The following is a 25991-nucleotide window of genomic DNA, read 5'->3' as shown; positions in this document are numbered from 1 at the left end:
AGCCACAGGCCAAGGATGTCCAAGAAGATGTTTGCCTTGATTCTGAGGAATTTCTGGGTCCCCACCACTGTTACCTCCCCTGCGGCCCCGGAGGCATGTGTCCCTGGATTGTCTGAAACCCCTTCCAGCCCTGGTGTTCCTGTCTCAGCCCTGATGTTCCCCCGGCCAGGTGTCTGTGTGTCCGGTGATGGGGGCAGTTCTGGTGGAGGCTCCTTGGGGACTGAGGAAGGCCACCGTGTGACCTGCACGCCACACGACCAGGGCCCTGACTCTGCTCACCGAGCTCCGTCTGCACTGTGGTTGGGTAGGGGGAGGAGGGAGGGCAGCACCTTAGCTAATCTGGAGCCCCTCTTGCTGTGTCCTGGGATCTTCTGTAACACTGTCCCCTCTCTCACTCCGCCCCCTAGGCTGCTGGAGCACCTGCCATTGGAGCTGACTTCCTACAGACAGGGAAGTGGAGTGAGGCTCGGGCGCTGTGGGGTCGATGGCCAGCAGATGGCTGGGTCTTCCGGGGCACTGAGACGGCTCTGTGTGCTCCTGATGGCAGAGACAGTGTCTGGGGCCTGGGGCCCATCAACAGGGACCTACATCAGCCCCCCGTTTCCAGCCCTGGCTGTGAACCAGACCCCCATGGCAGATGTGAGTATCCAGGCAGGAAGCTGGGGTCGGGCAGGGGTGCATTCATTCCATTAACAAACATTTATTATTGCTGGGCGCGGTGGCACATGCCTGTAACCCCAGCAGTGGGGAAGGCTGAGGCAGGAGGATCACAAGCTCAAAGCCAGCCTCAGCAAGGGCTGGGGAGATGTGTATAAATGAGCATCCACTATGTGCTGGGCACTGAATGGAGTCCTGGATATAACAAGGAAGAACAGACAGACATCCTCGCCTCCCTGTGCTGATGGTCTCCTAGGCAGGGACAGACAGGGGTAAGCTGGTGGCTTTCCGAGGGTAACGTGCTGTGTTCAGCAAAGAGCAGATAAAGTGGTGTGGGGAAGAGTGTGAGGTTTCCGGGACTTCAGGTTGGGTCACAGAATGTTTCTGTGAGGAAGTGACCTTTGAGCTGAGCCCTGAATGGAGAGGGAAGATTTGGAGGGACAGAAAGCAGGGCATCCTGCTGGGTCAGGTGGGCACAGTGGTGAGAGAGGTTGTGAGTAGTTCCAGGCCAGATCAACCGAGGGCCTGGGGGTCCATGGACTCAGACAGGGAGCCCCTGGAGGAGCCGTAAGGATCCTGGGGTTGGAGGCAAGAGGGCCCCTCCAGCGCCTGCTGGGCCCAGAGACGCCTCCAGGGGCCCCACATTGCCCCAGCCTGAGGTCGCCCCAGCCTGAGGTCTGCAGGAGGAGGGGCCACAGCAGATCCCAAGTAGGAATGAAGGCGGGGGCTGCTCACAGGGTCACGGGGTCTCCTCCGCAGGGGCCAGGGGTCTCCTCCAGCAGGGGTCACTGCTGCTGCCCACACTCAGAGCCGTGGGACAGTTATGCCCGGTTCACAGGTGGAGAGGTGGCTTGTGGTTGTGAAATCGCTGCCTCTTGGGGCAGGGAAACGGGTGGTCCCTGTGCAGACGTGGGCTGTCCCAGGGTCCCACGGAGCCACGGGAGGGGTTGGGGCCCAGGACGGAGGGAGTGACCCAGGGTTTACAGGAGCCCCATTGGTGGACATGAGGGCTGGGCGGTGTGGACAGAGGCAGGAGCAGGGACACCCTGGCACAGGTGCACTGGTGAGGTGTGGCAGTGGCCCTGGGACCGAGCCTGACTGGGGACTTGGGGGAGTAATAGGAGCAGGATGTCCAGAGCCACCCGGGGCCTTAGTGCAGGCTGGCTGAGTGTGGCCTCGGCACCCAGGGACAGGTCTGGTGTGAGCTACCAGGGTCTTTGGGGAAGAGGAGCACAGATGCAATGAGGGTGTCGGTGGCCAGATGCTGGACACTTGGGGCTGACCCTCGAGGTCCGAGGGGCCAGGATAGAAGGTCAGTCTCCCCCTGGAGAAAGGGGGAATCGCAGTTGATGTCACTGAGCACCAACTGTGGACCAGGAGAGTCTCTGGACATGGGTTTCAGGGGTCAGGAACACGACCTGGGGCAAACCCAGACGCTGCTGGCTTTTGAACAAAAGAGAGCTCTCTCCATGACTCGGGAATTTCGTGATGTGCATACGAGGGTCCTAATTACATTTTCTTTGAGGGGGTACCCGGGATGGAACCCAGGGGCACTCGACCCCTGGGCCCCAGCCCCAGCCCTATTTGGTATTTTACTTAGAAACAGGGTCTCACTGAGTTGCTTAGGGCCTTGCTTTTGCTGAGGCTGGCTTTGAACCTGCGATCCTCCTGCCTCAGCCTCCCGAGCTGCTGGGATCATAGGTGTGCAATACCGCGCCTGGCCTTAATTACGTTTCTGTTGGAACGTGGCCACGCACATCATTCACGTGAGCCCCCCTGTCCTGACTGCATTTGCAGGAGGAGGTGCCTTGACGGCAGGGGACATTCGGGAAAGACCCCTGATGAAATCCCAGGTGCTAACGAATTAAACAGAAAAGTCTTGAAGTGTCCCCTCAACCACCCGGTTGCTTAATTCTTTGGCTCTTGGTGGAGCCAGGGTAGACTCTAGCCACCTGTGTCCCCACATTAGATCTTCAAGCAAAGGCACAAGAGCGTGAAATGAAACATACGTGACCCCTGTATAGAAACCAAAGCCCAGAGACGTCAAGGGGCTTCCCAAAGGTTACACAGCAAGCTGGCAAATCTGGGTGTCACCCAGGCCTCCCCATCTGTCCTGCTGACCCTGTCGTCCACATGGCCCTGTTGGGTCAGGGTTGGGAGCTGAGGGCCCTGGGGACAAATCACACCTGTGGACTTCTCTGCTGGGTGGCTTCTGCTCTTTTCTTTTTGACAGGACTTTTTTACGACTTGAAGGTCTTGGGCTGGGCATGTGCCATTCACTGGCCACAACTCCAAGCAGTCTTCTGGTTTTAGATCACGGGCCTGGTCCCTGCCCTGTCCACCCTGACCCCTAGACCTGGTGTTCCGTGGGTTCTCCTGAGGCTGAGGCAGAGACTCAGGAGGTCAGAGGAGGCTGGGAAGTCACCAGCCTGATCCAGAGCGCCACCAACTGAACACAGAGTGAGCTGGGGACAGTGGCAGGGACCCATAATCCCAGAGACTCAGGAGGCTGAGGCAGGAGGATCTCAAGTTGGAGGTCAGCCTTGGCAATTTAGCAAAACCCTATCTCAAAAAAAAAAGGAGTGGGGCTGGGAATGTAGCTCAGGGTAGAGCCGCCCTGGGTTCATCCCCAGGACCAGGAAGGGAAGAGAAAGGTACAAATCCAAAGCGTGGGGCTGAGGGTGAGGCTCAGCGTGGGGGACCCGCTCAGCCTGAGGCCCCAGGTTCAAGTCGCAGCACCTCCCCCACGGAAGACCCAGATGATAACGTTGCCCCTGATATTTACTGAGCACCTACCGGGTGCTGGTCTCTGGCCATGATTGGGTCACCTCTATTTTCCTTATCAGGGGGTTATTGTCCCCATGATTCAGAGGAGGGAACCGAGGTTCATTTCTTTGCCCAAGGAAAGACTGAATCCTGTCTAGAAGGACTCAAGTCGGAATTCCACCTCTGGGCCCGTCCTCAGGGGCTCAGTGTCCACAGCTCAGGGCAGGGCCATCACTGCTGCTGGTGGGGACGTGGCTCAATGGAACAGGAGGTGACCCAGGCAGCCATCTGCTTTCCCAGGACTCCCACCCTGGGTCCTCCGTATCTGGGCTGGGTGGGACCCTCTCCTGCCAGAACCCCCCTGGGTGACCTCATCCCCTGGGAAGCCCTGGCCTCAGCAGAGCCGGGGCCTGGGTTAGGACGGGGCCTGGTTAGGACGGGGGTGAAGCCCGTCCCCCCCGGGCAGGAGGGCTGGCTTTGTGTTGGAGTGCGAGCTGGGGCCGTGGGCCACTCACCCGGCCTTTCTCCCTGTGCTGGGGGCGGACCGCCTCACCCGCGTTTTCTTGCTGGGAACAATGGTTGGCCACCCAGAGATGCCCAGGCCGGGGTTGTGACCGTCACACCCGCATTCCACCCTGGGGAGCAGGCTTTTCCCCTACAGAACTAGAGGAGAAATATTTCTAGTTTTGTGGCCACATGACCTTGGCAGCCACCCTCTGGGGGCAGCACCTGAATGAGGGATGTGGTGGTGCCCAGGCAATGCCGAGGGACATGGACATTTGGACTTTGTTTAATTTCACGTGTCATGAGGAAAAAAAAAAAAAAGAAACACTTTGTTTTTTCTTTTCTTTCCAAGCACTGGGGATTGAACCCGGGCGCTCTACCCCTGAGCCACATCCCCACCACGTTTATTTTTTGAGACAGGGTCTTGCTAAGTTGCGGAGGCTGGCCTCGAACTTGCCATCCTCTTGCCTCAGCCTCCCAGGTCGCGGGATGGTGGCGTGCGTCCCCGCACCAGGCAGCTTGTCTAGTTCGGGCAGTAGCCGCGCTAACAGGGGTGAGTGTCGTGGACAAAGCTTTGGAACAAGTGGGAGGAGGAGCACGTGTAGGCTCCCAGGCGTATGGTGACATCTCTAAGGTCATCACCATGTCACAGGAGCTCCTGCAGGTCAGTAGGAAGGGCCAGCGGCACAGCTCAGCGGTGAGCACCTGCAGGAGCATGCAGGAGGCCCCGGGTCCCTCGCCAGCCCCAACGAGCCCCAGCGCCCTGGGGGAAAAGAAGAAATACGTGTGGCCATGAGGTCATGAAGGGAGCGCTGGGCTTCCCGGCAGCTGGGGGCTTGTAGTGACAGCCGTGTGACCCTGGCGGGGCCAGACTTCCCGTGGCCAGGGCAGGGGCAGGTGGAGGTCTGCTGGTTCCCCTTTCTAGTGGGAGAGCTTGGGGAGGGGACTTTGGCAAGGTCTGTTTCAGTGACCGTCCTTCTGTCACACACCATCAGGGTCCTGCCTGTGTTTTGGGGGTCTCCTTGGCCTCCAGAGGCTGGTGTCCTGCAGGACCGCTGGGCACGCTGGGCACGACTGAGCTGGTGCGTGAACTCCCACTCCCTGGCCCTGGCCCAGGCTCCTGCAGCCCGGGGCTGGTTCCACCCCACTTCCCCCAAGGCCTCCGTTCCTTCCTGAAACACCAGGCCTGAGTGTGCTCCTAGAGGGCGCCCAAGTGGGACAAACTGTGACTCAGCACTGTCACTTCTAGAATTCTCTCCCTCAAAATATCCGCATGTGTGCCTGGAGAGTCATATGCAAGGAAGTTGGTGGTTGCTGATGTTGGAAAATGAATCACACCATGTGCCCGGCAATAAGGAAATGGTGGCCTTGCTTGTCTGTCGTCCATTGAGTGAAAACTGCCGCAGTTACTAAGGGCAGCAGTGAGCCGAGGACGGTGGTGGTTAAAGCCACCAGCTCAGAGCTGGCACCGTGGGGCACACTGTCATCCCAGTGACTCGGGAGGCTGGGGCAGGAGGATTGAAAGTTGGAGGCCAGCCTCAGCAACTTGGTGAGATTCTGTCTCAATGAAAAAGGGGTGGGGGATGTGGCCCAGCGGTAGGGTGCTCGCCCATCATATGCAAGGCCCTGGGTTCAACTCCCAGCTCTGGGGAAAACAGCGAAAACAGCTCCAGCTGCACGGGCTGCAATCCGCGATGTCCCAGGTCCACTCGGGGACATCGCCTCAGTCTCCTCGTCTATATAATGGGCATCAGGATCGTACCTTCTTCACAGGATTGTGGTGCAGATTAATTTAAATACGTTTTATTTGATTTGTGCTGTTTTCTCGCAGTGCTGGAGACTGACCCCGAGGGTGCTCTACCCTGAGCCCCAGCCCCTTTTCATTTTGACACAGGGTCCCACTAAGTGGCCCAGGCTGGCCTTGAACTTGCCATCCTCCCGCCTCAGCTTCCCGAGGAGCTGGGTGAAAGACACTGTGCCTCCATGTTGAGATCACCCGTCTGTTGTGTCTTTTTGTATGTGAATATGGACATATCTGTTCCTTGGTGAAAGCAAGTTACAGAAATGAGTCTTAGAGTGAACTCATCCCGCAGACAAGCTTGTAGGTCAGGTGTGCACACAGACGTCACAGAACCGGGAGGTGTGTGTCAGGATGTGCTCCAGACTGATCATGTGAGGGGCCACTGGGGACAGGGGAGAGATTCTGGAGGACGGGATGAGAAGAGGGGTTCCAGGGTCTTGGGTGGGGATGAGCTGCACCCCAGGGCCCTTGCACAGGCCGTGGTTCAACTCTGACACTGCAGAACAACAGCAAGAAACATTTTAAAACCTTCTCGTTTTGTTTCCTTTTGAAACAAACATGTTTGCCTGAATTATTTGCCCTAATTTCAGACACAAGTTCACCTTTCAAAATAAAAGTGTGCCGTTGGCTCTTGGAGGACCTGGGGCACCTGGGGACAGGCCGGAGGGAGGTCACATCCTCCGGCTTAGAGGGCCCTGGTCCAGCGGCCCTCTCCATCTCTGTCCCTGGTGTCCCCCTGCCCCCTGCAGTGTCGCGACGTGTGTGGCCTGAATGCTTCTGACCGCTGCGACTTCGTCAGGACCACCCCCGACTGCCGCAGTGGTGGGGGCTACCTGGACTACCTGGAGGGCATCTTCTGCCACTTCCCCCCCAGCCTGCTCCCTCTGGCTGTCACCCTCTACGTGAGTCTGGGCTGCTGGTGGGGGGACGGGGGCTCAGGAGGGCCTGGCTCCACTGTCCCTCCCCCCCAGGTGTTCTGGCTGCTCTACCTGTTTCTGATTCTGGGAGTCACCGCAGCCAAGTTGTGAGTCTGACCCTGGGCCCGCCTGTGGCTGAGTGGGGAAGTGACCCTCAGGGATGGCCCCTGAATCCTGGGGCAGGGGACGGGGACCCAGGGCAGGGGACAGGGGGCAGGAGGACATGGGCAGGAGCAGGGGACAGGGATGGGGTGGGGGGCAGAGGGTGGGGACGGGGTAGAGGGTTGGGACCTGGGGGACAGGGGCAGGGGGCAGGGACCTTGGAGTGGGGCAGGGCCGGACAGGGCAGGGGGCAGGGGCCCTGGGGCAGGGCCAGGGCTGGTGGCCAGGTGGCTGGGTGGCAAGGTGCCCTGTCTGCTCCCCAGTTTCTGCCCCAACCTGTGGGCCATCTCCAGCTCCCTCAAGCTGTCCCACAACGTGGCAGTATCCTTGACTGCTGGGCCTCCCCTGGAGGGCGGGAGGGTGGGGAGGAGGCCCGGGGCGGCTCGCGGCAGAGAGGCCCTGGTGGACCCTTGACCCGCTCCCATGGTGTCACCTTCCTGGCCTTTGGGAACGGCGCCCCAGACATCTTCAGCGCCCTGGTGGCTTTCTCGGACCCGCGCACGGCTGGCCTGGCCATCGGCGCTCTGTTCGGTGAGTGTGGCCCTGGGCGGGGAGCTGGCAGCGGGGCATCCCTGGCTGAGCCTGGCCGCTGTCCTCCAGGCGCAGGTGTGCTGGTGACCACCGTGGTGGCCGGAGGCATCGCCATCCTGCACCCCTTCCTGGCCGCCTCCAGGCCCTTCCTCAGGGACATCGCCTTCTACATGGCCGCCGTGTTCCTGACCTTCACCGCGCTCTACCTCGGCAGGGTCACGCTGGCGTGGGCCCTGGGTGAGCAGGCTCAGGGGACAGAAGCCATCGCCGGGTGGCCAGGAGCTCAGGGACTCGAGAGGTGGCCGGTGGGGTGGAGGGTCGACTTGATTCCAGGGACGGAGCCAACAGGGACTAAATGGCCCCAGTGACCAAAGGGGCAGGAGGGGCCGTCCAGAGCATCCGAGGTCCCCACTCCTGACCAGGTGCACAGCCACATCCCGGCAGCCACACTCCCTCCCGACGGCTCCAGGAGGGCACGTCAGGGGACCAGCAGGGACCTGCAGCCCGGGAGCTGGCACCAGGCGCCCTGTGGCCAAAGGCAGGGCCAGGGCTGGACAGAGGGTCACAGACCCTCGAGATGTGGCCCCTGCAGGAGGGAGCAGGGCCGACTCCCAGGCTCTGACCTGTGGCCACCTGGGCTGGACCTGGTGCCCCGGCCTGGGGTGGTGAGGCCCACAGGACGGAGGACGGGCTCCATCTGGAGCTGCCAGCCCTGGCTGGTGGCCCCGTGGCCAGAACGGCACTTGCCAACGTCCCCTGCGCGCAGGTTACCTGGGCTTTTACGTGTTCTACGTGGTCACCGTGATTCTGTGCACCTGGATCTACCGATGGCAGCGGAGAAAGTCCCTGGTCTACTCCATGCCGGGGACACCAGGCAAGTCCCCAGGAGAGGACCAGGGGGACCGGGAGCCGCCAGGCCCCTTAGGGCTATCTCAGGTCCCTTGAGGCCCATCCCCTTGTGGTCACACCGCTGTCCCTCCACCAGGCCCCTCCCTGAGCTGGCTCAGCCCCAGGCCTCTTCCGCTGGCCCCCGTTCCCTGGCTCCCCGCCATGTCATGGCCAGCATCACTGCCACGTGCCCGAGGCCCCGCGCTGCCCTTGGAGCCTTCTTTACTTTTTATTGTGAGACAGGGCCTCGCTACGTTGCCCAGGCTGGTCTTGAACTTGGGAGTCCCCGAGGCGCTGGGATGGCGGGTGGCACCACCTCGCCCCACCCCCCTTTTACTAGGAAGGAGGCAGCCTGGGGTGGGGGGGGCAAGCCCCTGAGGCCAAGAAACTAGAGGAGCACAGACAGGAAGGACCCTCAAACCCAGACCCCCAAGGCTGCTCCCTTACCTCAGTGCCAGAAGGGACAGCTGGTGGCCCACAGCCGTCTGCTGTCAGCCCACATGTGGCTGATGGACGGTGAGCCCCAGAGGGCAGGACGCTCCTGGCGCTGAGCAGGTGCTGGTAACTCCTCCTACGGGAAGTCGGCCGAGATTTTCCCTCCCTCTCCTCTCTGCCAACTGAGCTGTCAGAGCTTGTCCTGTCAAGTGTCACCCCTGTGCTTTCCTGCAGCCCTGTGGGCTGGGTGCCAGGGGATCAAGGCCTGGAGAGGGAGATAGGGCTGCAGCTCAAGGGGACCGGTTTCCTTCCAGGTCTGGAAGAGTCCAGGGCCTCCTAAGGAAAGTTTCCGACTAGTTGAGACCATACAGGGTTCCAAACTCTCTAAAGTACAGGACTGAAGTCAGTAAGTGGGACCCAGGTCGTCTTAGGATGTCCTTAGTAGGTCAGCGCTAGTTCCGCGCACTCGCACTCTGTGAGCTGGGCGTCCTGGCTGGGGACGGTTTCCTGAGCCTGCCCCAGACGGCGGAGGCCGAGTGGAGCTCAGTGATACGGCGTCCCCTGGCACAGGAGGCCCTGGCTCGGTCCCCAGCACCAAGAAGAATCAAATACAGGGGCCTGACTCGCGCTCCCCTAAAATGGCCCTGGCCTGCCGGATGTGGTGACTCACGCCTGTCATCCCAGCGGCTCAGGAGGCTGAGGCAGGAGGCTCTCAAGTTCAAAGCCAGCCTCAGCAATTTAGTGAGGCCCTAAGCAACTCAGTGAGACCCTGTCTCTAAATGAAATTAAGAATAGGGCTGGGGACGTGGCCCAGTGGTCGAGTGCCCCTGAGTTCAATCCCCGGTACTAACAACAACATCAAAAAAGGCCCTGTCCTGGAGTGTCCCCCAAAGTGGTGCCCGTGGTCTGGGCTCTCAGCTCAGCCCCTGTGGACGCCTCCTGCAGAGACGCAGTCTGACTCCGAGGAGGATCCTGTGTCTTCCAACACCAACAGCTACGACTACGGTGAGTCCCGCGCCCTGGGCCCGCTGGGTGGGGCGCCAGGGCCGAGGAGGGGCCCTCTAAGCGGCCACACCCGCTGCCTCCACACAGGTGACGAGTTCCGGCCACTGTTCAACCAGGAGGAGAGCACGGCCTGCATCCTGGTCCACGCCCTGAACCCCCTGGACCTCAGGGCGTGGAGAAGCAAGTCAGCGACCTGGAAGACCCTCAAGGTGCTCAAGGTACGGCCCGCTGAGCCCTGGCCAGTGCCTGACCTGGGCACTGCCCTCCGTGAAGGACAGAGAGAGGGAGGAGGGGACCTTCCCCGTGAGGGGGCCAGGGCTGGGGCGAGGGAGGGGTCAAGGCCTGTTCACCCGCTGCTTCTGAGGCCTGGTGTCCCTGAGGTCTAGCTCCAAGCTGGGTCCCCAGGACATGTCCACCACTGCCACCTTCCTCATCTGGCCTCAGCCCCTGTGGGCTCCTGGAGGTAACCAAGAAATCTCCAGCATGGACATGTTTGAGGCCTCCTCAGTCCCGGGGGCAAATGGTGAGCTGTTTACTTCCCACGGTGGCTCTGGGTACATCATGGCCATGGGCCAATCACGATCCTCTGAGCCTCAGTTTCCCCCCATGCAGTGGGGATGATCCAGTGCCTTCCCCTTGGTGAGGCTGTAACAGCAAGTTGTTGCCACAGCAATGCTGAGTAACAAACGAGCCCGAGACTCTCATTCTCTTATAGTGACAAGGGTGACTATTGCCAAAGGTCTGGTGGTGCACGCCTGCCCAGGGTCTTGTTCTGGGCCCAGTGGGCACCTGGAGCGTGTTCTTTCCTTACTGGGAGAGGCCACGACACACGGTGCAGGAAAGGCCCTGCTCACCAACAGTGTATGTGTGAGGGCCGAGCACAGGGCCTGGGATAGGGTGGGCACCCCTTGCTGGTGACCAAGTAGACATGGTGGGACACAGGTTCCTTAGCCTCTCGGGCCTGCTTCTGAATTATTTATAGTCCCTGTCGGGGTCCCATGGTAGGGTGAATAATGACCCCTGAGGACACCCTGGTCCCCATCCCCAGAGCCCGTGGGTGCGCCACCTGATGGGACAGAGGGCTTTGGGGGTGTGGTCTGCGGTCTCGAGATGGGGAGCTTATCTGATGTTCTGTGGGGTCCCGTGTAACCACAGGGTCCTCATCAGGTAGAGGGAGGCAGAAGGGTCACATCAGAGGAAGAGTCAGGAAGGTTGGGATGGCGTGAGGCCAGGATTCCAGGAAGGCAGGGGGTCCCTGGGAGCTGCAAAAGGGGATGGACGGTCCCCTGGAGCCTGGGCCTTGGGCCCTCTGCCTCAGAACGTGCGAGAATGCACTTGACCATCTTCACTTGCTCAGTGCGCTGTGATGGGAACCGTATGCGCCCAGCCCACGCTGTCCCGAGGGTGCTTCTGCTTCTGCGCTGGGTCCTGTTCAGGGGCTGCCGAGCCCCGTGCGTGGCCGGCCAGGACTCGGCCTCCCCACCCACACCCTCCCCCTTGCCCGCTTGGCAGCTGCCCGTGGAGTTCCTGCTGCTCCTCACCGTGCCCGTCGTGGACCCAGACAAGGACGACGGGAACTGGAAGCGGCCCCTCAACTGCCTGCACCTGGTGGTCAGCCCCCTGGTCCTGGTCCTGACCCTGCAGTCGGGGGCCTGTGAGTGTCCCACCCCTCGGCTGCCCCGCGTCTTCTCCCCGGCCACAGCAGGCAGGCCCCGGGGCAGAGAGTCCAGACTTGGAGCTGCCTCCGTGTGCCCAGGCCTCAGGGACCCCAGCTGGACGCTCGTCCAGGGACCTTCAGCTGGCCCAGGCCTGCCGGCTGCAGACGGTGACACTGCGGTCACATCCACCCTGGCTTGGTGTCCCCTACGTTAGAAGGGGGGGAGAAGGGGGAGCCCAGGGGCCAGAGCCCCCAGCCTGTGTGAGGCCCAGGCACTGTCCCCAGCCCGTAAAAATGTCCAGCTAATCAACAAACAAAACCTGTGGAGGTTTCACGCCAAACTTTAGATGTAGCCTTCTCAAGCCCTGGGCCATGGAGGCCAGGGTGGCCGGAGCCAAGAAGGGTCACCCCAGGGACACCTGCCGTCCAGACCAGCTGCCCAGTGCTCTTCTCGCCTGGGGGGCGTGCCTGGCTGGCTCAGCACTGTCCCTTGCTAATGTCATCTGCTGGTCCCCAGTGCATCAGCGTCCCCTCTGGCCCAGAATAGCCTCCTCATGTCTGTCCCCTCCAGTGGAGGGGACACAGGTCTCATCAGACATCTTCCAACTCTTGCCGTTCAGATTTCTTCCTGTTGTCTAACTTTAGTGCCTCATGGTACCCTTTCCCTCCATTGGCCAGGCTCCTCAGGAGGCTGGGAGGAGAGGACACAGCGTGACCCTGGGGCTCTCTGTCCATCGCTGCCTCCGTCCCCGTGCGCTGGGCGCCCTTCCTGGCCTGGAGCTTGCTTTCCCAGCCCCGTGGTTGGTCTGGTCTCGCAGGGCGGGGGGCCGAGCCAGGCCTGGGGCAGCCGGGCAAGGCTCTGTCCCAGTGGGTCCCCAGCCCCTCCCTGGCTCCCTGAAGAGGGGGTCCAGAGCCCTCCCCGCTCAGGCCAGCTTCTTGGCTGCCCCTCAGTCTGCTCCACTGGACTCGAAGTCCCTGAGTCAGCTCTTGAGTCAGACGGGATCCCTGGACAGGAAGCCCATCACCTGCACCAGCAGGATTGGCCTCGTTTCCAGGAAATCCATGGTCCTGCGGAAACAGACGCAGTGGACCTAAGGCCCCTCCTCCCGTCCTCCTGGGCCCGGCTCCGAGCCGAGCGCACACGGGGATTGGCAGGTGATGGAGACGTCCCCGAGATGAGGGGACCCCTTGAGGTGCCATTTTGGGGCGTTCCGTGTCTTGCCCACACGTCCCTGATCATCTGGTGGTGGCAGGTCCAGCCTGGCACAGGCCCATTCCAAAGTGCTGCCCTTCACACACTGTGGTCACTCCTCTAGAGTTCTCAATGGCTCCCCAGTGCCTCTTAGGGGGATCCCGCCCCTGGCTCTCTGGAGGCCTCTGGGACTGGAAGGCAGCACCTCCCGGCCTCTCTGGGCCCTTCCCTCCCCAGCTCTTCCCTCTTCCTGGGCCTCGACCCGGCCCTGCTGCTCGCTGGGCTCCGGGAGCTCTCCCTGGTCCCCGCGTCCGGCCACCCTCCAACATTCCTCCGGCACAGGCTCGGCAAGTGCTGGACCAAGGTCTCACCCAGGTGGCACGTGCCAGAGCCAGCACTAGCAGACACTGAATGCTGTCGGTCACCTGTCAGTCCCCTATTGGTCACCTGTCCCGTACTGTGTTCAGGACTTTGTGATCTTAGCCGCCCTCAGTTCTTACGCCCACCAGATATGAGAGACCAAGAGCCAGACTACAGAGAGGACCAGGTCTTAAGTGCGTGTCTGGGCGTTTGGACCTTTGGCTTTCTTTGAAGCTGGTACCACCTCCTGGTGGTGAAGGAAATGGGGCGCACAGAACTCTGGGGTGTCCCCTGCGGAAGGCCCCCTTAGTGTCGGGTGCGAGGCTCTGGAACCTTCCCCTTGCTGATAGGAGAGGGCCAAGTGGGGCTGCCCGGGGGTCCGCTGCCCGCCCAGGAGCCGCCTTGGAGCTCAGCCGGGCACCTGGCTGGTTGTGATGGCTGCATGGAGGTGGGGGCGGGCACAGTGGGCACAAGCCTGGCCGGGGTTTTGGTGACCCATGGAGGGCAGGGGCCGTGCGGGCAGGGCTGGCCGGGGGAGTATCTACCGTCATCCATGGGGCTGGGACTCCCGTCAGATCTCGGGGTCCCTCGTCACTCTGGGGGCCCCAGGAGCAGTGGGGCAGGTCCTGCTGGGGCTGCAGCGCTGGTCTCCTCCGCAGATGGCGTCTACGAGATTGGCGGGCTCTTCCCCGTGTGGGCGGTGGTGGTGATCGCGGGCACCGCGGTGGCTTCCGTGACCTTCTTTGCCACCTCCAACGAGGTGCCCCCCAGGCTCCACTGGGTAAGACTGGGGCCTCAGCTGGGCGAGGGGCCCTGGGTGTCCGGGGCATGGGCCGGCAGTCACTTTCTCCTGTGACGGGGACCTGAGGGCTCCTGTCCGGGTCACGGTTATTTGGGGGATCCTCTGGTTTATGGAGGTGCAATTCCCAGGCCGCACAGTTCCCGCCCACCCCGCGGCAGTGTTGGTGTGTCCATGGGGTGGGGTGGCCATCGTCTTCACCTCAGGGAGAACTCAGCCTCACAGAGTCAGCAACGTCCCCTCCCGGCCTCTGGCACCTGCGGCCCCACTCTGCATGCTGTGACATGCGTATCTTACGCTGCAGCACGTGGCCTTGTGCGCTGGCTCCGCGCTGTCCAGGGCAGCTGGGGGGCTGCCTCCCCGCCATGGTCAGCGCCTGTGTGAAGGGCTCTGTGTGGAAACCCACTCTTCTGTCCTCTGTGCACGTCCCTGGGGTGCCGTTGCTGGGGCAATGGCAGCTGTATTTGCTTCCTGAGGACCCACCAGTCTGTTCCCAGAGCTGGTGAGGAAGCATCTGTGTTCCCGGTGGTGACACCTCGGGATGGGAGGGTCTGTGTGGCGGCTCTTCCATTCCCTCCAGTCTCGCAGGCCAGGGACTTTCAGGCAGTGCATGCCGACTTCTTCAAAAACCCCCTCAAAGTTCTCAGGCCAGCAGCACGGTCCTTGCCTGGCTCTGGGAGCCCGGGCTCCGTCCCCAGCACCAGAAAGAAATCACTTAAAGTTTTTCATGTTATATTTATTGACAAAAATGCGGGTTTTGTTCTGGTTTGCTTTGGGTTCTTTTTAGTGACTGGGGCTTGGACCCAGGGCTTCCTGCTTGCTGGACCAGGTCTCATCCCCAGCACTCCGTCCCCGGCCCTTTCCAAACATTTTTTGAGATGGGGCCTCGCTAACTGGCCCAGGTTGGCTTCGAGCTTCCGTCCTCCTGCCTCAGCCTCCCGAGCAGCTGGGGTCCCGGCACCCATGCCTGCTGCTGGCCGAGGACCGTGCTGTGTGACTGCACTCACACAAGTGTCGTGACAGCGGATCCGTGGAGACGGGCGCGGAGCGGTGTGGGTGGGGGCTGGGTGGGGTTGGCGGGAGGGGGCTGTTGGGGGTGATGGGTGGCATTTAATGCAGCTGTGAGGAACCCTTTTCCCCAAAGATGTCCGTGCTGACCCTTGCCGAGCACCCCCTGCACAGGCCCTGGTCACGTTCTCAGTTCCCTCTCTGCCTCTTGTCCCATCCCACGGATGCAGAGCAGAGGCTGGAGGCCATGTCCCAGTCGCCGGCCGGGTCCCAGCAGGGTGCGTCTCGTCCACAGCTCTTCGCCTTCCTGGGCTTCCTGACCAGCGCCCTGTGGATCAACGCGGCTGCCACGGAGGTGGTGCACATCCTGCGCTCCCTGGGCGTGGTCTTCCGGCTGAGCAACACGGTCCTGGGGCTCACGCTGCTGGCCTGGGGCAACAGCATTGGAGGTGACTCCCTGGGCTGGGTTCTGGGCGAGCAGAGTCCCGTCCTCGGCCCCAGCCAGAGGTGCATGTGGGCAGCGGTCTGTCTTCAGCATGTGCACGGTGCCCAGAGATGTTCTGGAGTGACCGACATCGGGCATTGGGGTGACATGGCCTGAACTGCCACTGAGCCAGGAAACTACAGATTGGGCCTCTTCCCCAGTCTCTGACGCCTGGGCACTGGGTGGCTTCTTAGAGTTCAGGCAGGATGCAGTGCCCACTGCAGCCAACCATGCTTAATGCAGCTATAGCAGCCAGGTACAGTTGGCCAGGTTATGCACTGCATTGGGGCATCCAGACAAGGGAGGGGGGACCTAAAATCCAGGCCTCCCTCCCCTTGGCTCTCGGGGCAACTTTTCCTGATCCACAGAGGCTCTGTGTGGCCGGCCCCTCCCGCAGCAGGTGGGACTCGGGTGAAATGTGGGGAGCAGCAGGTCATCCCGTAGCTGAGTCAGTCCTGCTGGGAGGGCGTGGGAAGAGTGGGAGACTCCTGTCCCCGGACACCGTGGCCGCGGTGTCTGGTGGTGAGGGGCCGGGAGCCACCTGCCACTCAAGGCCCTGCTTCCACAGACGCCTTCTCAGACCTCACGCTGGCCCGCCAGGGCTACCCGCGGATGGCGTTCTCCGCCTGCTTCGGGGGCATCATCTTCAGTATCCTTCCGGGCTGTGCTGGGCAGCGCTGGGCAGGGTCCCAGGGCACCGGGTCCTTGGGCTGCAAGGAGTCAGTGTCCCCAGGCAGCGGTCTCCCCGGGCCCTGGCCTCTGCTGTGGAGGGACAGGTGGGGACAGAGTGTGACGGGCGCCAAGCTCTAGGAGACTGTGCCAAGCAGGCAGGGCCAGGGGCCGTTGTTCCCGGGCCCTGGTCCACCTGGGCAGAGGGCAGCCGGGTGGCCCCGGGAAGAGGGCCTTTCTCCTGGCCACCTTACTTTGGTGGCTGCTGGGGTCCAACCCAGGCCTGTGCAGGAGGCCAGCCTCCACCGCTGGCTGCCCCCAGCCCTAAGGGCTTTGAACCCGCTGTCCTGGAGATGGCCTTGACCCACGCACTATCCTGGGTCCCGGGGACTGTGGGTGGCGGCTCCCTGTGCGGCTCACGGTGCCGAGCCCTCCTGACCCCTCGTTTGGTCATGAGGCCTGAGTGAGAAACGCGCTCAGCACACCCTCCTCCAGGCGCTAACCCTGGAGCCCGGCTCTTCCGTGGGGCCCCTGAACGTGGGCAGTAGGACAGATGACAAAGCCACGCTCCTTCTGGCCCTGGCACCCCAAGTCCCAGCAGGAGGGCAGGAGGGTGGTGGCCGCTGCCCTGTGGAGCTTCCTGAGCTGGCTGCAGACATCCTGGTGGGCGTGGGGCTGGGCTGCCTGCTGCAGATAGCCTGGGGCCACGTCCCCGAGGTGAAGGTGAGCGGGGGACTCAGGGGCTCGGGGGGCTTGGGGGGCAGAGCATCCTTGGGTTTAAAAAAAAATGAAGAAGAAAAAAAGGAAAGAGAGGGAGGGAGGGAAGGGGGAGGGGGAGGGAGAGGAGGGGGAGGGGCAGAGGGAGGGGGGAGAGAGGACCTGGGCGAGGACAGAGGAGCACCCCACAGGGCCGGGAGACCCTTCCCACCTCAGTGACTCCCACTTCCTGGGGTCGGGTCCGTGAATTCCCAACAACTCTGAAGTGAGAATATCTGCTGAGTTGAAACAAGCGCGTTCCTTTTGCGTTGCTGAAGCAGCTGGGAGTCAGAGTGGGACACAGGCGGTGCCCACCTGCCGGCCCGCTGGGTCCAGGCCGTCCTGAAGTCTCTTGCTGTGTGACTTTGAGTGAGGTGGGACATCTCTGTGCCTCAGCTTCCTACCTGTAAAATGGGGTAGATGGCACCTCTAGGCCTCCCGAGTGGGGACAGAGCCAAGCTGATCGCGGGTCCCGGGGCTGCCCACAGGGCGCTGGGAGGAGAGGAAGGCAGGCGCCCGCGGGTTCGGGAAGGTCTGAGACGCACGGTGGGTGGCAGGTTCTCAGGGCCCCTGTGGCCTCCTGACCCCTGGGGGGTGTCTGGGAATGTGCGGGGTGCTGGGCCCTGAACCAGGGACCTCTTGCCGCATGCTGAGCCAAGCTCCCGCCCTGGGCTGCACCAGCCTGCGCTGCGTCTTCTCCCAGCTGCCCGGGTGCCCATGCGGGTGATGTCAGGAGACTGTCCTGACAGGCGGGAGGCAGGGCCAGGCTGGAACAGGAAGGACTGGGTGACGCAGGTGGCTCCTGTGGCCAGTGAGTCGAGTTTAGAGAAGAAGGTAGCTAGGGTCTGGGCAGTGCTGTCTCCTTGCAGATGAAGCCTGAGGCCAGCAGAACCTGACGGCCGCCTGCCCGAGCTGCCCCGGCTGCTGGAGAAGGAGGGGCGTGGGTGGCCGAGGCTGGTTTAAGCCCTTGCAGGGGAAGCACTGGGGGGCCGGGGGCTGGTGGCTGGTGGAGACCAAGTCGCTCCCCAGTCTCTGGGAGCCAGGGGTCCTGAACAGACCCTCTGCCGCTGACTTGCAATTCGTGGCTCTGCGTGCTGGCCAGGGCGGCTAGCAAACAGCTGCGTGGGCTTGGGAAGTTGGCTTCTCGGAGAGGTGACACTGCTGCACACGGTCACCCTCGTGGGCTCCAGAGCACTCCCTTCTCATCATGGATTCTAAGGCCATTCCGAATAGAGGCGGTAGCACCACTCCCCCCCCCCCCCCCCCGTTCCTTCTCTTCTGTGTGTGTGTGTGTGTGTGTGTGTGTGTGTGTGTGTGTGTGCGCGCACGCGCGCGCTCGGCCATTAGGTCGCGAGAGACAAGAGACACTAGGTTGGGCAGATGTCCTTGGGACTGTCAGGGGGAAAACACAAGTTGCTCTTTTAAAAAAGATTTTTTACTTTTATTATTTACCTTGAGGATTGAACCCAGGGCCTGGCACATTCTAGGCAAGCACTCTAATTTTTTGAGATGTGGTCGGTCTCGCTAAGTTGCCCAGGCTGGCCTTGAACTTGCAGCCCTCCAGCCTCAGCCTCCGGAACAGGTCACAGGTCACTGCGCCTGATGGCTTATTTCTTTTGAGCTGGAATCTTGCTGAGTTGCCCAAGCTGCTCGTGAACTCCTGGGCTCTGTCCAACTCTTAGCTTCCTCGACTGTAAAATGGAGGTGATCATAACACCTACCAGAAGGGACCATGGTGGCACCAAAGCAGCCAGTGCTCCTGAGCCCCCCCCCCCAGAGACCCTGGGCGGAGCCTGAGCAGCCACCGTTCCTTCAAAATGCTCACTTTCAGTGTCATCACAAAGGCTCAGCATAGAACAGCTGACAGGGTTGTAGGGTGACACGCGCGGGCCCACCCCAGGCCCACTGACATTCTGCTACGGTTGCTTTATTATCTGTCCATCCGTCTGACTGTCCAGGTCTCCCAGGCAGGTGGGACTGGAGGTTGATGCTTCTGGGGTCACAGCTGGGTCCCCGGGTGGGGTCCGCCCCCACAGGTGGCCCAGGCGCTGTCTTGTTCTCCGCAGCTACAGCCCGAGGGCCTGCTGGTGTGGGTGCTGGCCGGCGCCCTGGGCCTCAGCCTGGCCTTCTCCCTGCTGGCGGTGCCCCTGCAGTGCTTCCGGCTCCGCAGGACCTACGGCGTCTGCCTGCTGCTCTTCTACCTGGGCTTCCTGGCCGTGGCCTTGCTCACCGAGTTCGGAGTGATTCACTTGAACAGGACATGACCAAGGCCACCTGTGGTGTGTTGGTGGCACCGAGGGGGCTCCTGCAGCCTCCTGCTGGGGACTGGAGTGGGCAGCTCCGCAGGTGGCTCTTGCTGCTGGGGCACATCAGCTGAGCCCCTCGGGCCTGGACCCCAGCCCCGCTGCTGGCCTCTGGGGAGTGGCCTGGCTGTGGCCTGACTCCAGCGGAAGCCAGACCTCCTGAGTGACCCAGAGTCCTCAGAGGGAAGGGCTGGGCCTGGGGCAAAGGAGTCGGCCTGGCTGCGGCCCTGGCGACCTGCCCTCCCTCTCGCTGGCCTTCGGGCCTCCTGCTCCCTCAGGGTGAGGGCCCAGGTGAGCCCCCCAGTGTCGGACCCACAGGGACGGCCCGCGGAGCTCTCCAGTTGCCAGGTTCCCAAAGCCACAAGAACCAGGCGGATCAGCACATCTGCTCAACCAGGACCGCAGCCCTCGGGCCATGGTCCTGCCACATACAGGGCCACACGTGGGACGGTGGCCTGGACTCTAGAACTCAGGGCTCCCACGCTGCATACCAGGAGTTTGCCCACGGGCCTGCGCCCACCTCAGGGACTGCCAGGGCCTCTGGCCTTCTCAGGAAGCAACTGCTGCCCACTGTCCTATGCCCTTGGTCAAGAGGGACTCGCCACCTTTTTCCCAAATTAAAAAAAAAGAAAACAGTATTAAATATTTGAAGTATTTTCTGAGCAGCACAGACTTGGCCATCCTTCTGCAGCCAGGGCTAGGTGGTGACTGGCTGGTGGCAGGCCCCTTGGCAAGGCTGGGGCTGGGGGCCTGGGACGGCCAACGTGGGACCTCTGCCCTCTCCCCCACACAAGTAACGGGGCAGCAGCCACATGTACAAAGCAGAGGCTTTTATTAATATGCCAGGAATCCAGGGACACGGCGGGTCCCCAGGTAACAAATCACCTGTACAAGACCCCGGCATCGCCCCGCCGTCATACAAAATGATTGTCTGCAAGGTGGAGTAAGGCTGGGTGGGGAGAAGCAGGGGACAGGAGGCATCCTCCCCAAAGTGCCACCGCCTCACAGGGAAGGGTGCACAGGGCCATGCTACCCCTGCCAGGATGTGACCCAGCTGGTAGCAAGGGTCACCTGGTCCCCTTCAGCTGTAACAGGTGAGGGAGGCATCTGAGCTAGAGGAGGTCCCAAGACACTCAGGGATCACATCTGGGGTGACAGCTGTCCCCTGCTTGGTGGGAGAGCTTGAGGGTCAGCTGGACAGGACCACAGGGAACCCTGTGGAGACAGCTGTCCCCAGTCCCCCCTCCTGTCGGCACACCTTGCCCACCTGGTTCTGACTGAAGCCAGGGGCTCTGCCAGGCCAGGGCTGGGAATGGACCGGGCACCCCTGGAACAGGGCCGGCCTCCTGTTGGGGGCTCAGCCCCCGGGTAGAGGAAGGGACCAGAAGGGCCCTGGGTGCTCAGGTCAGGAACCCCTGTCCTCCTCTAGCAACTGCCCCCTCCCTGCTTCCAAAATGCCCGTTTGAATACACAAGGTAAAAGGCACCCGGTTGTGCAAATGAAGTCCCTTCTCTGGAGAGAAGGGTGTGGCCTGGGGCTCCACATTGAGCTCCCGCATGGCCAGTGGCCCTCCAAAGACCAAGAGGCAACGTCAGCCTCCTGACAACCCCGGGATCGCGGCTTAAGGACTCAGTTTCCCCAAGGGCTTTAAGAGCGACCCCCCCCCCCCCGCCTGCCCCAGGCCTGCAGAGGCTGCTGCAGGCCGCGGGGCCATGGGGATCAGGCTCCGGGGCCCTCTGTCCACCCCTTGCCCCAGGCCGCAAGAAGCGTGGAGGTGGCTGGAGCCAGGTTGGCCCAGGACGCCAGGCTGGTGCCTGCTCCTGGCTGTCTATCCTCCCCTGCATCTGCTGGCACCTGCCAGGACAGCTGGGCCAAAGCCCCCTCTGACCTCACTCTGCCACCACCACCAGCACTGCCTTGCTCGGACACCCCGGGACGCCCATGGCTGAGTGTCTGCCTGGACTCCTGGCCAACCAAGGTCAGGCCAAGCCCACTCTGGCCTCAGCGCCCAAGGTGCGGTGGGGGCTGTTCTGGGGCTGCCACTGTTTGTCACCATGATTGTCCCTGAGTGGCCTGCTCCAATCCAGCAGCGAGGATACACACACGTGTGAAGGGCCACCGCTGTCCCCGGCATAAGCTGCCACCCCAGCGGATCACAAGGAGAGGGAGTGAGCCGAGAGGTCCCTCAGGAACCGGCCAGGCCCTGGGCCTCTCGCCTGCCCCTCTTCTTGGTGGCCTGGATTCTGCACAAAGTCACTGTAGAAGGACATCCAGCAACAAGGTCTGGACCGCAGGGTGGGAGGGGCTCGGGGCAGCTCAGGGGGCAGGATCCCAGGCCAGCTAGTGCGTCTCCAGCGCCCATCTGGCTCCTGAGAGCTGCCCGAAGGCGAGACCTCAGTCCTCCTCACTCTCCCACAGGTCACAGGTGTGGCCCACAGGAGCATCTATGACACCATCTATGACACTACCCAGGGCACTTGGGTTCCTTCCTTCCTTAGTGGTTTTGTCCCTAGAGCCAGACACAGGTGCTGTGACAGGGCCACGGGATCAGTGGGGACACTGGTGGGTGGGAGCCTGCCTGTGAGCCCAGCAGGGACACGGGGGATGCTGGTCTGACCAGGGCAGCCTGGTTATCAGGCCAGGCTCGGGGGGGTTCCATAAAGGGGTTTCTGGAGCCCTCCACAGTGGCCGAACGCACTGGCCAAGGCCCTCAACCGGCCACCCTGGGCTTCAGGAAGACGGGCCAGGCGACCCAAGGTCAGCTGGTCCTCGGCTCTCCTCTCTGCAGGTGTGTGCATCCATGTGAGGCGTCCATGTATGCGATGTGCGTCCCCACGTCCTCTTGGTACATGGTGGGAAGGTAATACTACGTGTTATTGCATAGAAGAGACGGCGTCCCCACTGGGGCTAGGTGACGGTCTGGGAGCGCGGGCGGCCACCGGGGGGCTGCGGGGCGGTGGGGATGGTGACGCTGCCCAGCTGCTTCTCCTGCTCCCGAGCGTGCTCCTCGTACCACTCCTAGGGAGAGACGGCGTGCTGAGGGCCACCCTCCTTGCCCGCCCTGCACTGCCCCCGCCCCAGCTGGGGGATGGGGCAGATGTGCCGGCCCACCCCCTGGGCTGGACCCCTGCCCTACCCATGGGAGTCCTGGGGTACCACTCTCCCTCAGAGGTGGCAATGAGGCCTCTTCTCTGTGCACAGAGGTGGGCACCCTGACAGAGGCCCAGCAGTAACAATGCCCACCCACGACGGGCATTCACAAAGGGATCCCCCGGGCCACCCCTCTGACCTTGGCACAGTGGGTCCCCACCCAAGGAACCCAGGCTCCAAAGCTGTGTGGAGCTGGGGTCTAACTGCTAGATGCTGCTGCCCCCCGAGAGGGCAGCGAGCCGTTCAGAGGGGTCCACTTGCCCCCCCCCCCAGGCCTGTGTGGAGCAGTAGACTTCCAGGAACTGGGTATGAGGATGATGGCGTTAAGGATTGTCACCCCACATTTTTAAAAGAACTTGAAACACAGACTGGTGGGTGGGAGCCTGCCTGTGAGCCCAGCAGGGACACAGGGGGCGCTGGCCTTGTGAGGGCGGCCTGGTTATCAGGCCAGGCTTGGAGGGTTCCGTAAAGGGGCTTCCAGAGCCCTCCACAGCGGCCAAACGCACTGGCCAAGGCCCTCAAGCGGCCACCCTGGGGTTCAGGAAGTACCCAGGTACCCAGGTCACCCCAGGGCCGTGCCTCCTCCATGGCCGCAGCAGGAGGGGACAGAACTGCAGAAGGGCAGCCTTCTCCCAGGAGGGGATCCCACGTGTTCCTGAGCACTCGTCCCCACTGCTCTGTCCCCTGTCACAGGTGGGAATGGAACCCAGAGCTGGGCCCAACACCGATTCCATGTCTCTGACCCTAAGCTCACTGGGCACTGCCCCTCGGCCCAGGAAGTCCAACTAGACTAAAGGGCATTGGTGTCACGGCCCACGTGGCGCTCGGGTACTCAGCACAGTCACCAACATGGAAAGGTTGGGAGATGGTGGGAGGGAAGGGACTGTAACTTCTCTTTTCTCTTAAAAACAAAACAAAACAAAAACAATCGGCCAAACCCTGCGGTGGGCCATGCACAGGGGGTCACTCCCACCAGGTGACACTTGGCTGCAGGTGAAGGAAGGCGGCCCCTTCTCTGGGCAGCACATCCTCGTCCAAGGGGCCATGTCCCCAGCCCTCCCTGTCCCTCCTGCTGTGCATAGTTGAGGCTGCAGCTCCCGCTCAGAGTGACAGGTGCTGGAGACTCATCAGGGCAGTGGCACCCAGGACAGGCCACTGAGCCAGCTGTCCATCCCGACACCTCAGGCACTGGCGGCCCCTCCAGGATGCCGCTGGGCAGGGTGGCCGTGGGCCCTACCTGGATCTCCTCCTGGTACATCTTCAGGCTCAGGTCGCTTTTGGTCCTCGATCTCCGTCCCAGGAACGTCAGGGAGTTTTGCTGGAGAAGGGCGAAGGCTACTGGATGTGGCTGCAGGGCCCCCCATGCTAAGGCCCGGCCTCCTGCCACCCAGGAGTGCCACCGACACTAGTGGGGAGGGGAGGGGAGCAGCTACTAACCCCGCCCCTCACCTGGTACTTCTCCATCTGCGAGAGGGTCTCGAGCAGCCGGGTGACGTCGGAGGCGGCCCCGGGCGCCCCCCGGTAGAGCTCCAGCATGGCCACCAGCTCCTCTTTGGAGATCTCTTTCTCCAGGGTGATGCCACTGTCAACTGCAGGGAGGGGTGGTGTGGAGCCTGCAGCTCTGCAGCCACCTCCCTGGGGCCCCCTGCGGGGTCCCACGTCACCCCCTCCAGCTGGCATCTGGGACCCCCTCCCTTCTGCTCTGGGTGTCAGCCTCCTGCAGACAGAGGCCTCGGGAGGGGCAGATTGTTCCCAGAGAGAGAGGGGACACGTGGGGACAGGTGCACAGGCAGCTCTGGTGGAGCAGCTGGAAATAAGGGGTCAGTATGAAGAAAGCGGGGCATCTGGGGGCACCACCTTCCCAAGGCCGGCCGCAGAGGGAGCCCCTGCTGGCCTCTGCCCAGTCGGCTGCGTCCACAGCGCCTCAACCGCAGTGGCACAAACTTGATGTTCAGAACGTGGCGGAACTAACAGAGGAAACGGCTCGTACCGCCTCCCCCAGCCAGGCTGAGACTGGGCTCTCCACTGTCCCTCTGGTTCCAGGCTCTGGGGGCCAGGCAGAGGGACGAGGGGCGTGGCTGCCACGCCAGGCCCTACTCTGTCCGACCTTAAACTGTGACACGCACATCTTTAGTTTAAAATGAGGTCATGAGCACTGTTCTGCTATCAGATGGTGGAAAATCAATACAAGGAGGAGACCTAGGCAGGAGGGTCCCCAGGGGCGGACAACCATGGTCAGCTGAGACAGACAGGCAGGCAGGCAGAGGGGCACCAGTGCTTGAGACGCGCCCCAACAGACCTTCCGAGCCCTGGTTCTGGCGGCTGTAGTTCATTCGGAAGACGAAGGCTTCCAGGATGAAGGCCACGATGATGGTCATCACCACCTGGCCGGGAGGGAGGGGTGGGTCAGTGGCTGTGAGCACCCTGGGAGCCCAGTTAGGTGCTGCGGCCCAGGTGCGGGCAGGGCCTACCATGGTCACGATGTAGAAGGTCATGAAGTACAGGCGGCTCCAGTGGGAGGTCTGCGAGGTGACCCCTTCCTGTAGAGCAAGTGGGGGGTGGGTGGGGCGGCTCCAGGCTGTCCCTGGCCCTGCCCAGGACCAGGCCTCCCCACTCCACAGACCCGTCCTCATTTGCTTTTGCTTGTGGAGGACAGAGGAGAGGGTCCTTGCTCCCCTGGGTCTCAAACTTCCTTCCCACCACAGAAGCCTGGGGTGCGACCCGGGAAGGCCGGTGGCCCTGGGGAATCTATCAGAAGAAGAGTGGGCTTGGGGAGCTCAGAGAGGGGGACGTGTGCCCAGCGCTTCCCTTCAGAGACAGCGTCTCCCCACGTGGCCCAGATCCCACCTCGGCCTTCTGAATTGGGACCTCAGGCCACACGGCCCCTTGATACCCACGTGGGGAGACAGCCAGGCTCGGGCGGCGTGGGGCTCGGGATGGGGAGGGTGATGCCAGCCTGTGCCACGGCCCCCACGGAGCCTGGCCAGCCTGACATGGGCCTCCAGGCCCTGCGTGGTGAGGGGCCCGAGGACGAGGGAGCCCCAGCGCTGAGCCCTTACCATGATGATGTACCAGTTGTTGACAACCGTGAGCTCAAACAAGGTCACTGCGGAGGGAGGGGAAGGGGCATGCGATCAGAGCCCTCCTTCCAGACAGCTCAAGGCCACTCCCTCCCCTGGACACAGGCACCAAAGCCACAGAGTGGACACAGGCCAGCCTCCCTGGGCACCTGTTCCGTGGGGAGTCCTGCCATCTTGTCCTTTCCCCAAAGGGCACCCCCTTTGCCTCGACAGCCCGTGACGGCCCAGGGCTGGGGCAGGTCTTTCCGGGTGCAGACCTGCGCTGTCAGGAGGGGCCCCCTTCCCCACCCGGCAGGACCATGTCCCTCCACCCCTGCCCCCATAGGGGGGACAGGACGGAACTGGGGTAGGCCTCAGCCGGGGCAACGTAGGACCCTGTCACAGCATTAGTGTGGCTGGGTCCCTCTGCGGCTGGCACTGTGGCCTGTGCTCTAGTGCCAGCCTGCACCCTCTCAGCTGAGGCGTGAAGTCCTTTCCCCCAAACTGGGGAAGTTTCAGGCAAAGGAATAAAATCTGGTGGCCAAGGAGCCCTCGGCCTGGCCTGGACTCCAGCCCTCCAGCGGGGCCAGAAGGGACTCCACAGAAGGGTGGCCAGTGGCTCAGGAGGGACAGCAGTGCCACCTCTGGGGCCTGCGGTGACAAAGGCAGCCGCCCCCGACTCACCGAAGCTGTTCAGGATGTTGTCGAAGTTGTTGAGGTAGTAGTAGCCCTCCTCCACCACCGTGCTGTTGCCCTCTGTGCGGTTCAGCCAGCGGTAGGCGTCCGCCACCGTGCTGGTGCTGGGGAGGCGGGGGCAGGCGGGTCAGGACACGGCTGTCACCTCTGGGCCAGCTTGTGTAGACAAGGCCCAGCCTGGCTCTGCTGTTG

At 62.4% G+C, this 25991-nt stretch overlaps 2 protein-coding genes across 4 annotated transcripts in view; one reads left to right on the top strand and one right to left on the bottom strand.

The window, feature by feature from the left end:
• Window positions 1–469: 469 nt before the first annotated feature.
• Slc8b1 (solute carrier family 8 member B1) lies at window positions 470–19559 on the top strand. Its single transcript, XM_078039079.1, is given in 16 exon segments — window positions 470–506; window positions 509–639; window positions 6478–6630; window positions 6700–6752; window positions 7071–7129; window positions 7234–7338; window positions 7408–7575; window positions 8105–8212; window positions 9607–9666; window positions 9754–9884; window positions 11179–11320; window positions 13535–13656; window positions 14978–15131; window positions 15735–15815; window positions 16491–16558; window positions 18658–19559. Coding segments are annotated over 16 exon segments (1755 nt in total). The 5' UTR covers window positions 470–484; the 3' UTR covers window positions 18856–19559.
• Window positions 19560–19709: 150 nt separating this feature from the next.
• Tpcn1 (two pore segment channel 1) overlaps window positions 19710–25991 on the bottom strand; it is a 50895-nt gene continuing 44613 nt past the window's right edge. For all 3 annotated transcript variants that reach the window (XM_021734261.3, XM_013363566.4, XM_078039075.1), the window contains 7 exons: window positions 25788–25903; window positions 25104–25150; window positions 24516–24584; window positions 24344–24428; window positions 23494–23633; window positions 23282–23362; window positions 19710–21912 (listed from right to left, as the gene is read on the bottom strand). In XM_021734261.3, coding sequence (XP_021589936.1) covers window positions 21802–21912; window positions 23282–23362; window positions 23494–23633; window positions 24344–24428; window positions 24516–24584; window positions 25104–25150; window positions 25788–25903 — 649 coding nt within the window. In that variant the 3' untranslated portion in view covers window positions 19710–21801. The remainder of the gene's footprint in view (window positions 21913–23281; window positions 23363–23493; window positions 23634–24343; window positions 24429–24515; window positions 24585–25103; window positions 25151–25787; window positions 25904–25991) is intronic.

The sequence above is a fragment of the Ictidomys tridecemlineatus genome, chromosome 2 (genome assembly GCF_052094955.1).
Source record: "Ictidomys tridecemlineatus isolate mIctTri1 chromosome 2, mIctTri1.hap1, whole genome shotgun sequence".
In the NCBI taxonomy this organism is placed as follows: Eukaryota; Metazoa; Chordata; class Mammalia; order Rodentia; family Sciuridae; genus Ictidomys; species Ictidomys tridecemlineatus.
This window is presented reverse-complemented; position numbering and strand designations above follow the sequence as displayed.